At 41.3% G+C, this 12,171-nt stretch overlaps 1 protein-coding gene across 1 annotated transcript in view; it reads left to right on the forward strand.

Moving 5' to 3' along the window:
• Positions 1 to 12,171, forward strand: part of LOC311507423 (uncharacterized protein) — a 62,431-nt gene that overhangs the window by 30,085 nt on the left and 20,175 nt on the right. The window contains exons 8-15 of the mRNA XM_084571748.1: positions 74 to 1,883; positions 2,703 to 2,876; positions 3,061 to 3,234; positions 5,023 to 5,196; positions 6,174 to 6,347; positions 7,101 to 7,274; positions 8,211 to 8,384; positions 9,606 to 9,779. Coding sequence (XP_084427874.1) covers positions 74 to 1,883; positions 2,703 to 2,876; positions 3,061 to 3,234; positions 5,023 to 5,196; positions 6,174 to 6,347; positions 7,101 to 7,274; positions 8,211 to 8,384; positions 9,606 to 9,779 — 3,028 coding nt within the window. The remainder of the gene's footprint in view (positions 1 to 73; positions 1,884 to 2,702; positions 2,877 to 3,060; positions 3,235 to 5,022; positions 5,197 to 6,173; positions 6,348 to 7,100; positions 7,275 to 8,210; positions 8,385 to 9,605; positions 9,780 to 12,171) is intronic.

Raw genomic sequence — 12,171 nt, forward strand, 5'->3', positions numbered from 1 at the left:
CAAAACATTTAAAAGTAGTCAGTTTTCTAAGACGGATGACTGATTTTTGTCTCATGTTTGTTCTTTTTTCCAGCTGATGTTGATCTGCAGGAGGTTTTAGATGAACATAAGATCAGTCTGAGGAAGAGATGTGAAAATGTGACTGAAGGAACTGATGTAACAGGAAGTGGAACCCTCCTCAACAGGATCTACACTGAGCTTTACATCACAGAGGGACAGAGTGAAGAGGTTAATACCCAACATGAGGTGAAGCAGCTTGAGGCAGCTTCCAAGATGAAGGTCCTCCATGACACTCCAATCAAGTGCCACGACATCTTTAAACATGACCAACCTGTCCAACAGAGACACATCAGAGTGGTTCTGACCAACGGTGTCGCTGGCGTTGGAAAAACCTTTTCAGTGCAGAAGTTCACTCTGGACTGGGCTGAGGGTTTGGAAAACCAAGATATCAGTGTGGTGATTGTGCTTTCTTTCAGGGAGCTGAACTTGATCAAAGATGAGCAGTACAGTCTTCTCAGGCTGCTCCATGTTTTCCATCCAACTTTACAGAAGGTCACAGCAGAGGAGCTAGCTGTCTGTAAACTTTTGTTCATCTTTGACGGCCTGGATGAAAGTAGACTTTCATTGGACTTCAACAACAGTGAGGTTGTGTCTGATGTCACACAGAAGGCATCAGTCAACGTGCTGCTGACAAACCTCATCAAGGGGAAACTGCTTTCCTCGGCTCTGGTCTGGATCACTTCCCGACCTGCAGCAGCCAATCAGATCCCTCCTACATGTGTTGACAGGGTAACAGAAGTACGAGGCTTCACTGACACCCAGAAGGAGGAGTACTTCAGGAGGAGGTTCAGTGATGAAGAGCTTTCCAGCAGAATCATCTCCCACATCAAGACATCCAGGAGCCTCCACATCCTGTGTAGAGTCCCAGTCTTCTGCTGGATCACGGCTACAGTCCTGGAGCACATGTTGACTACAGAGCAGAGAGGAGAGCTGCCCAAGACCCTGACTGACATGTACTCACACTTTGTGATGGTTCAGACAAAGAGGAAGAAGAACAAGTACAATAAGGGGCATGAGATTAGTCCACAGGAGCTGAGGGAGGCTGACAGGGAAGTTCTTCTGAAGCTGGGGAGGCTGGCGTTTGAAGAGCTGGAGAAAGGAAACATCATGTTCTACCAAGAAGACCTGGAGCACTGTGGTCTTGATGTTACAGAGGCCTCAGTGTACTCAGGAGTTTGTACAGAGATCTTCAAAAGAGAGAGTGTGATCTTCCAGAAAACAGTCTACTGCTTTGTTCATCTGAGCGTTCAGGAGTTTCTGGCTGCAGTCTACATGTTCCACTGTTACACCAACGAGAAGAAAGAGGTCCTGCACTATTTCCTGGGGAATGACCTCCAGTATCCCAGTCAATCTTTGGATGACTTCCTGTATAGAGCCATGAAGAAATCCCTGAAGAGTAAAAATGGTCACCTGGACTTGTTTGTTCGCTTCCTTCATGGCCTCTCTCTGGAGTCCAACCAGAGACTCTTAGGAGGCCTGCTGGGTCAGACGGAGAACAGTCCAGAAATCATCGAGAGAGCCATCAACAAGCTGAAGGAGATGAACACTGGCAAAAACTCTCCTGACAGAAGCATCAACATCTTCCACTGTCTGATGGAGATGAACGACCTCTCAGTTCATCAGGAGATCCAAGAGTTCCTGATTTCAGGACAGACACAGAACAGATCAGAGAGGAAACTCTCTGTGATCCACTGCTCAGCTCTGGCCTACCTGCTGCAGATGTCAGAGGAGGTTGTGGATGAGTTTGAACTGAAGAAGTACAACACATCTAAGGAGGGATGGCGGAGACTGCTCCCAGCTGTGAGGAACTGCAGAAAGGCTCTGTGAGTACAGATGTCATCACTTTTATTGTAATTACATTACATGGAACAAAACTGCCCCACCTGAACTGGTGATTCATAAAGGTTTTTCTTATCTTACTTGTATTTTCTGAAATCATGTGTATTAATACACTAAACCATAAAATGAATCCAGTGTAGGCCTATATTTTGACACTTGCATTAAAAAACTACCTGCAAACAATTCTTGAGAACTTGACACATCCATGTCCTCAGGCTGTGAGACAGGCTGGTTTGTTGGTAGATCCTCATTACCTGAGAAGATCTCCTCTTTCTCATGGAGTCCTCGCCAAGGACCAGCAGCTGGTGTCCTCTGGTGAGGAGAGGTCCTGCCAGCATTGCTGTTCTGGATGCTGCTGATGAAAGTTTTGGATTTGATGCAGGTCCAGGATGTGTCCAACACAAACCCAGGATCTCTCCTCCGGAACCATAGCCCTTGAGGCCTCTTCCATGTCAGTGGAAGCGGATGATGTGGTGCACAGTGTAGGAGAGTCCTTCATAGATGAGGCAGGGACGAGGTGGTGGAGGAGTAGCAGGCACCAACAAGCTCTCACAGATCACCTTGACCTTGGACATGTGGAAGGTTGGGTGCACCCTCATGTGGACAGTATGGAAGCCTAAATGTAGCTCTATGTTTCCTCCTTCATCTGCAAGATGAAAGCAAACAAAGATTATTGTTAATAGTCTGCAGCTATGAGAGATACTGAAGAGAGTCATTGTGTCCAGTCATACACAGGAAAATGAAATGAGCTGAATGTAAACTGTCTGATTTTAATACAGATTTTATATATTTTGTAATCACAGACTTTCTGGATGTGGACTCTCAGAGACTCACTGTGAAATTGTGGCCTCAGCTTTGAAGTCCAACCCTTCCTATCTGACAGAGCTGGACATGAGTGATAATAACCTGCAGGATTCAGGAGTGAAGCTGCTGTCTGCTGGACTGGAGAGTCCACACAGTATACTGGATACTCTGAGGTCAGTTCACTGACTGTAGCTGTTGTAGGTTTTCTTTATCTGTCTAGTTTAAATCATTGACTGATGTGTTGAATATTTTTAGTTGATATATGTTCAGTATTTCAAAGTGTGTGAGACAGAAGGACAAAGTCAGTCTGCTAATTTCAACAAAGCATTTCATCTACATCTTTTATCCTTTATTCAGATTGAATGGCTGTAGATTATCAAAGATCAGCTTTGATTCTCTGGTCTCAGCTCTGAAGTCCAACCCCTCCCATCTGAAATATCTGGACGTGAGCAGAAACAAGCTGCAGGATTCAGGAGTGAAGCATCTGTGTGGTTTTCTGGAGAGTCGACTCTGTGGACTGGAGACTCTGAGGTCAGTTCACTGACTGCCTATTGCTATTGTAGTTCTAATATGTTTAATGATCAACTGAAACTGCTGTGTGTCCCTTTCCCCATCCCCCCCCCCCCCCCGCTTTATATATATGTAACATGCATCCGCTATATGTTGTATTTGTGTCATGTTCAGATTCTACATGTATGCCTTAGTCAGATGTACACTATATTACCAAAAGTATTCGCTCACCCATTCAAATGATCAGAATCAGGTGTTCTAATCACTTGGCCTGGCCCCAGGTGTATAAATTCAAGCACTCAGGCATGCAGACTGTGAAACAAGACATTTGTGAAAGAATGGGCCGCTCTCAGGAGCTCAGTGAATTCCAGCGTGGAACTGTCATAGGATGCCACTTGTGCAACAAATCCAGTCGTGAAATTTCCTCGCTCCTAAATATTCCACAGTCAACTGTCAGCTCTATTATAACAAAATGGAAGCGTTTGGGAAAAACAGCAACTCAGCCACGAAGTGGTAGGCCACGTAAAGTGACGGAGAGGGGTCAGCGGATGCTGAAGCGCATAGTGCAAAGAGGTCGCCGACTTTCTGCACAGTCAATTGCTACAGAGCTACAAACTTCATGTGACCTTCAGATTAGCCCAAGTACAGTACGCAGAGAGCTTCATGGAATGGGTTTCCATGGCCGAGCAGCTGCAGCCAAGCCACACATCACCAAGTGCAATGCAAGGCGTCGGATGCAATGGTGTAAAGCACGCCGCCACTGGCCTCTAGAGCAGTGGAGACGCGTTCTCTGGAGTGATGAATCACGCTTTTCCATCTGGCAATCTGATGGACGAGTCTGGGTTTGGAGGTTGCCAGGAGAACGGTACATTTCAGATTGCATTGTGCCAACTGTGAAATTTGGTGGAGGAGGAATTATGGTATGGGGTTGTTTTTCAGGAGCTGGGCTTGGCCCCTTAGTTCCAGTGAAAGGAACATTGAATGCTTCAGGATACCAAAACATTTTGGACAATTCCATGCTCCCAACCTTGTGGGAACAGTTTGGAGCAGGCCCCTTCCTCTTCCAACATGACTGTGCACCAGTGCACAAAGCAAGGTCCATAAAGACGTGGATGACAGAGTCTGGTGTGGATGAACTTGACTGGCCTGCACAGAGTCCTGACCTGAACCCGATAGAACACCTTTGGGATGAATTAGAGCGGAGACTGAGAGCCAGGCCTTCTCGACCAACATCAGTGTGTGACCTCACCAATGCGCTTTTGGAAGAAAAATTCCTATAAACACTCTCCTCAACCTTGTGGACAGTCTTCCCAGAAGAGTTGAAGCTGTAATAGCTGCAAAAGGTGGACCGACATCATATTGAATTCTATGAGTTAGGAATGGGATGGCACTTCAGTTCATAGAATGAGTAAAGGCAGGTGAGCGAATACTTTTGGTAATATAGTGTATGTCTCTATGACAGATGGATATTTATTTTGTTCCTCCTGCTCTCCTTCTCTCTCACTTCACTCTCCTTTCCTGTCACTACCTGGCTAGTCTTAGGCATATGGGTCTCTCCATATGAGCTGGGTTCTTCTCAAGGTTTCTTCCTGTAAAAGGGAGTTTTAAGTTGCCACCATCACCTTTGTGCTTGCTCTGGGGGATTTCAGGCCATGTTTCAGACAGCCTTTTGTAAAGCATAAGACAGTTTGTATTGTTATTGACGTTATTGAACTGAAAGTCAATGAAGCTGACACAGTGATGTTGAGCTGCACCCCTGAACACATCTGACTGTTCATGATTTATGTACATCTTTTATTCTTTATTCAGATTGGAGCACTGCAGTTTGTCAAAGATCAGCTGTGGTTCTCTGGTCTCCGCTCTGAAGTCCAACCCCTCCCATCTGAAACATCTGGACCTGAGTCTCAACAAGCTGCAGGATTCAGTAGTGAAGCAACTGTGCGGTTTTCTGGAGAGTCCACTCTGTAGAGTGGAGACTCTGAGGTGTCTGTTACTATTGTTAAACCTGATCCATCTAATTACCAACTGAACCTCATTTATGTTCATCCAGAACTTACACTCATAAAGCTGTAAATGTATATGGGATCAAGATCATGCCATAATCTAATACTGTGAAAAAATGGATTGAAAGTTTTGTCAGAGTTTTTGAGAGATTGCATAATGTTTAAAAATGTGTGTAAAACATCCAGATCCCTGTTTTATATCAGAGTTTTCCTATTTTTATTTTCAGTACTTCTTAAAATGTTTCCAGAGTTTCAAATTCATCACTGTTCTCCTGGTGTATTAGTTTGTTTCCAGGTTTTAAACTGTGATCTGAAAAATGCTGTGAATGAGTATAAACCTTGAAATTTCCATTTTAAAAGGTGAAATTTTATTTTGAAACTCTGAAGGAAGTATATTTGCAGTCGTGTTTCAAAGCTGACTTTACAACACCCACTTTTCAGATATTTGAACACACAGATTTTTAGCAGTGTTCTCTCTCTAATCGATTTTGAAACTGAAACCTGAATAAAAGCAGGAGACAAGGACACGCTCACTCTTTAGAAGTTTTCTCTTCAGCAGTTTTCAGAACAGAATTTACAAGGATTCAGACATGGAAAACAAACTAATGTACCAGAGACACTCTGAAAACATGTTGAAGAAACAATATAAAAATAGTTCTGCTGCTGTGGACAAAGAAAACTGTAACACAAAATAACATTTGCAGACATTTCAATTTTTTTCTTTCACAACATTCTGCAAGCTTTCAAAACTTAGTTTCACAGTTGCAAACCATTTTAATTTGATTTCAAGCTTTCAAAACATTATGTCAGTTAATGTCATGATGTTGATCCCATAAATGATTGTTTGTAGCAGAAACTGTAGAAATTTTCCACTGTTGTTAAAGTCAATGAAGCTGACACAGTGATGTTGAGCTACACATTTAAAACCGGAACACACATCTTTGATTCTTTATTCAGATTGAATGGCTGCACTTTGTCAGAGATCAGTTGTTGTTCTCTGGTCTCAGCTCTGAAGTCCAACCTCTCCCGTCTGAAATATCTGGACCTGAGTCTCAACAAGCTGCAGGATTCAGTAGTGAAGCAGCTGTGTGGTTTTCTGGAGAGTCCACTCTGTAGACTGGAGACTCTGAGGTCAGTTCACTGACTGTGTGTTACTGTTGTAGAGGCGTTATGTTTAATGACCAACCTTGAAACTTCCATTTTAAAGGATGATTAGGCTGTTTTGAATACTGTCTTACAGACAGATTCTAGTTTGTCTGTGTCAACAATGATCATTCTTCTTATACAAAGTTATGGAGTTCCTCAGGGTCCAGTGCTGGGACCAATACTCTTCATGTTATACAATATTACCTTTGACAATTTTATTTGGAAACACTTCACAAACATCCATTGCTATGCAGCCAAGAAACCTTTACATTTATGAAACCATTTGAAACTAATCAGCTGGTTGAACTCCAAGCCTTTATGTCTTTGATTTTAATTGGCGCATAAAGCAATTGACCAGGACTGCCTTCTTTAACTTTCATAATATTGTCAAAATTAGGAACATCCTGTCTCAGAGTGATGCTGAAAAAAATAATTGATGCATTTTGTCTTCTAGGCTGGACAACTGTAATTCATTACTGTCTGACTCCAAATAGCTCTTTTAAATGTCTCCAGTTCATTCAAAATGCTGCAGCAAGAGCATTGACAGGAACTGGCAAGAGAGATCATGTTACTCCAGTTTTTGCTTCTCTTGGCTCCCTGTCAAAGCCAGAAAAGAATTTAAAATCCTATTAGTTACATACAAGGCCCTTGCTGACACAGTAACATTGGGCTGCACATTTAAAACATGAACACATCTGAATATATATGATTTATTTACATCTTTTAATCTCTATTCAGATTGACAGACAGCAGTTTTTCAGAAATCAGATGTTATTCTCTGGTCTCAGCTCTGAAGTCCAGCCCCACCCATCTGAAACATCTGGACCTGAGTGACAACTACCTGCAGGATTCAGGAGTGAAGCAGCTGTGTGGTTTTCTAGAAAGTCCACTCTGTAGACTGGAGTCTCTGAGGTCAGTTCACTGACTGTCTGCTAGTATTGTAGATCTGATGTGCTTAATGACCAACTGAACCTCATTCATGTTCATCCAGAACTTTCATTCACAAAGCTGTACATTTTTATGGGATCAAGATCATGCAATAAACTGAAACTAAACACGTCTGTGAAACATCCAGATCCCTGTAAATATTATTTTATATCAGAGTTTCAAATTCGTCATTATTCTCCTGCTGTATTTTTTTGTTTCCAGGTTTTAAACTGTGATCTGAAAAGTGCTGTGAATGAGTGTAAGAAGTTCTAAAACCTTGAAACTTTCAGTTTCAAGGGGTGAAGTTTTATTTTGAAACTCTGACACTTGAAGAAAAGCAAGAGACGAGGACAATGTCACTCTTTAGAAGAGGAAGATTCAAGTTCTCCAAACTGTTTTGATCAAGTTTTCTCAGCAGTTTTCAGACCAACATTTACAACGATTCAGACCTAGAAAACAAACTGATGCACCAGGAGAACAGAGACGCTCTGAAAACATGCTGAAGAAACATTAGAAAGGGAGTTCAGCAGCTGTGGAGAAAGAAAACTCTTAACACAAAATAACATTTACAGACATTTGGATTATTTTCAGACTTTTAAACCATTCTGAAGGCTTTCAAAACTGAGTTTTACTCTTTCAAACATTTTTGCTTTAATTTCAAGCTTTCAAAACCTCTTATGTCAGATTATATCATGATGGTGATCCCATAAATGTCCTTTAGTTCAAGATGAGTGTTTGTAGAAAATGTCCACTGTTAGTTGTTAAAGTCAATGAAGCTGACACAGAATGTTGAGCTGCACATTTAAAACCTGAACACATCTTCATTCAATCATCTTCTGTAACTGCTTGTCCTGTGAAAGGTCAAGGCCTGAATACATCTGGATATTCATAATTTATCTACATCTTCTGTTCTTTATTTAGATTGGAGAGATGCAGTATGTCAGAGATCAGCTGTGGTTCTCTGGCCTCAGCTCTGAAGTCCAACCCCTCCCATCTGAAACATCTGGACCTGAGTCTCAACAGTCTGCAGGATTCAGGAGTGAAGCAGCTGTGTGGTTTTCTGGAGAGTCCACTCTGTAGACTGGAGTCTCTGAGGTCAGTTCACTGACTGTCTGTTACTTTTGTAGATCTGGTATGTTTAATGACCAACTGAACCTCATTTATGTTCATCCAGAACTTTTTATCCACAAAGCTGTATGTTTCTATGGAATCATGATCATGCCATAATCTGAAACTGTGAAAGTTTGAAACTCAGTGTTTTGTCAGAGTTTTTGAAAGCTTGCATGACCTTTTAAAAAGTGGGATCAATATCATGCCATAAACTGTAAAAAACTGTGAAAGTTTTGTCAGAGTTTTTGAAAGATTGCATAATGTTTAAAAATGTCTGTAAAACATCCAGATCACTGTAAATATTATTTTGTATCAGACTTTTCTTTCTTCTTTTTATTTTCAGTGTTTCCTCAACATATTTTCAGAGTTTCAAAGTTGTCACTGTTCTCCTGGTGTATTAGGTTGTTTCCAGGTTTTAAACTGTGATCTGAAAACACTGAGAATGAGTGTAAAAAGTTCTGTAACCTTGAAAATTCTATTTTAAAAAGGTAAAATTGAATTTTGAACTCTGAATGAAGTATATTTGCAATCGTGTTTCAAAGCTGACTTTACAACACCCACTTTTCAGAGATTTGAACACACATTTAGGAGCTTTTGGATCATGTAATGTTTAGCAGCGTCCTCTCTCTGATCCATTTTGAAACTGAAACCTAAATAAAAGCAGGAGAAAAGGACATGCTCTTCATTTTCAAAATAAAATGTCACTCTTTAGAAGAGGGAGATTGAAGCTCTCCAAAGTGTTTAAATCACATTTTCACAGCAGTTTTCAGACCAACATTTACAAGGATTCAGACCTGGAAAACAAACTGATGCACCAGGAGAACAGAGACACTCTGAAAACATGTTGAAGAAACACTAGAAGAAGAGTTCTGCAGCTGTGGAGAAAGAAAACTCAACACAAAATAACATTAACAACATAACAGAAATTTCATTTTTTCAGACTCCTAAATCATTCTGCAAGCTTGCAAAACTTTATTTTCAGTTTTTTTAATTTGATGTGTCTTCAAAGAAAGTTTGTCAGTTAATGGTGATTCCCTAAATGTCCTTTTGTTCAAGACGAGTGTTTGTAGCAGAGACTGGAGAAAATGTCCACTGTTAGTTGTTAAAGTCAATGAAGCTGACACAGTGATGTTGAGCTGCACATTTAAAACCTGAACACATCTGACTATTCATGATGAATATCTCCATCTTTTATTCTTTATTCAGATTGGAGTACTGCAGTTTGTCAGAGATCAGCTGTGATTCTCTGGGACCAGCCTTGAAGTCCAACCCCTCCCATCTGAAACATCTGAACCTGAGTCTCAACAAGCTGCAGGATTCAGGAGTGAAGCAGCTGTGTGGTTTTCTGGAGAGTCCAGACTGTAGACTGGAGACTCTGAGGTTAGTTCACTGACTGTCTGTTACTATTATTATTATATATCTGATATATCTAATACTTTCATCCATAAACCTGTACATTTTTATGGCATTAGTTTCAAATACTTCACTGTTCCCCTGGTGAATTAGTTTGTTTCCAGGTTTTAAACTGAAACTTCAGAGATTTGACCACACAGTTAGAAGCTTTTGGGTCATGTGATTTTTAGCAACATTCTCTCTTTACACCTCAACCAGGAGACAAGGACATGCTCTCAGCTTTTCCAGGATTCAGACTTGGAAAACAAAATGATGCATCAGGAGATCTGACCATTCATGACTATTTATCTATGTCTTTTATTCTCTATTCAGATTAATTGATTGCAGTGTGGCAGAGATCAGCTGTGATTCTCTGGTCTTAGCTCTGAAGTCCAACCCCTCCCATTTGAAACATCTGGACCTGAGTCACAACAAGCTGTGGGTTTCAAGTGTGAAGCAACTCCACGATTTTCAGAAGAGCCCACTCTGTAGACTAGAGACTCTGATTCTCTGAGGAAATACACCATTCTTGAACCATTTTGCTTCACTGATGACAAGAAAACAAGGTTCAGTCTTACCTGTGTTGTCTGTGTGCTTTTCTCTGCAGGTTGTACTCACATTGACTGAAAGACTCTTTTCCTCTGCAGGGTTGGCAGCCACACATATCTCAATAAAGAGTTGAAGTCCTGCTTGTGTACAGAGAGAAGCAGAGAGACAGCAGAGCTGCTCCGGTTCAGGATCTCCTCGTCTTTGTACCACAACAGTGTGGTCTCTTCAGCTTGGCCCTCAGCACACTCTTGAACACATGACCTGCTTCAGGTTGCACACACTTCAAGAGTCACTCAACACTGTTTACAAGATTCATTGTCACATGAGTCAGTCACACTGACATATCTGTGAACTGGCGGAAGAAATATAATTTACCAAACACAGAGTTTAGAAGTAGAAGCTAAATGTCTTTCTATTTTGAGTCAATCGCAAAAATCTAAGGGCCATAAGAGGTTCAGTGATGTTTCCTCCTTCAGTTCCTGCCAGTTTTTTCTTCACCTCAGCTGGTGATCAGGCAATGATTACTGTAAATAATAAATACAAAGAGATGTATTGGATAGTTCAGATTTGTTGCAGCTGTTTTGTAATTATAGATTATAGAACCAAAGCACAGATTCCAAGCTGAAGAAACATATCAGGAAACACATCATAGAATATTTAATTCAGCCCGTATTAAAAAGAAAAAATTTAAATCCTCCTGTTCATAAAAAAAGTTATCTCAATAATTTTAATATTTGGAGCAAACAGCATAAAACTCAAAATCCTCCCTGTCTCCAAGAAGCTACACCCGAGGGAGATGAATGACTACAGACTGGTTGCCCTGACATCCAGCATCATGAAGACCATGGAGACGCTGCTGCTGCTCCATCACATCAGGCCCCAGGTCCACCACGCTCTGGACCCACTGCAATTTGCGTACCAGAAGAAGGTGGGGGTGGAGGGCGCCATCCCCTACCTGCTCCATTGGACTCTCTCACACTTGGACAGGGAATGCTGCTGTGAGGATAATGTTTGACTTTTCCAGTGCATTCAACACCATCCAGCCCCTGTTGCTAAGAAACAATCTAATCAAGATGGAAGTGGACTCTCACCTCATTTATGGCTTTTTTGTATATTGTTTTGTTCATTAAACATTAAACAATTTATCACATCGACCATTTTGAGAAACTGGTTAATTTTTCTCTTACTGCCATTCACGCAGCGCAAGTTGAGTTGTCATGGTGTTTATTAACTAATTTGATGAGCAGCACTTTAACAGATTTAATTGAAGGAAACTTTTAAAAAACATCTAAACATTGAATTATTTTCTACAAAACTGTGATAGACACAAACCTGTAACCTCATCCATTCTCTCCACACCATAATGCATTTAAGCAACATAAATCAATTGGCCAATCTAAACTGGCTGTAGCAGTGCATGTGAGTGTGAATGGTTGTCTGTCTCTCTGTGTTAGCCCTGCGATAGACTGGAGACCTGTACAGGGTGTACCCCGCCTCTAACCTGATGACAGATCCTCTGTCTTTTTCTTCTAGCTGGCTTGCCAAATTGAATGAAGAGGAAGAATTTGCTCTGAATAAGGCCAGTAATAATCCTGAACTGTAATTATTTTAAGCCCTGCGATAGACTGGCGACCTGTCTAGGGTGTACCCCGCCTCTCGCCCAATGACAGCTGGGATAGGCTCCAGCAGACCCCGCGACCCATAACAGGAACAAGTGGTTACAGAAGATGAATGAATGAATGAATCGAATTATTTTAATCAGTCTTATGATGCTTTTGCAAACTTTAAAGATTTTCAAAGAATCCACAATATCCACAAAACAGGTAGTGGA

Source organism: Chelon labrosus (genome assembly GCF_963514085.1).
Source record: "Chelon labrosus genome assembly, chromosome: 2".
NCBI lineage: Eukaryota > Metazoa > Chordata > Actinopteri > Mugiliformes > Mugilidae > Chelon > Chelon labrosus.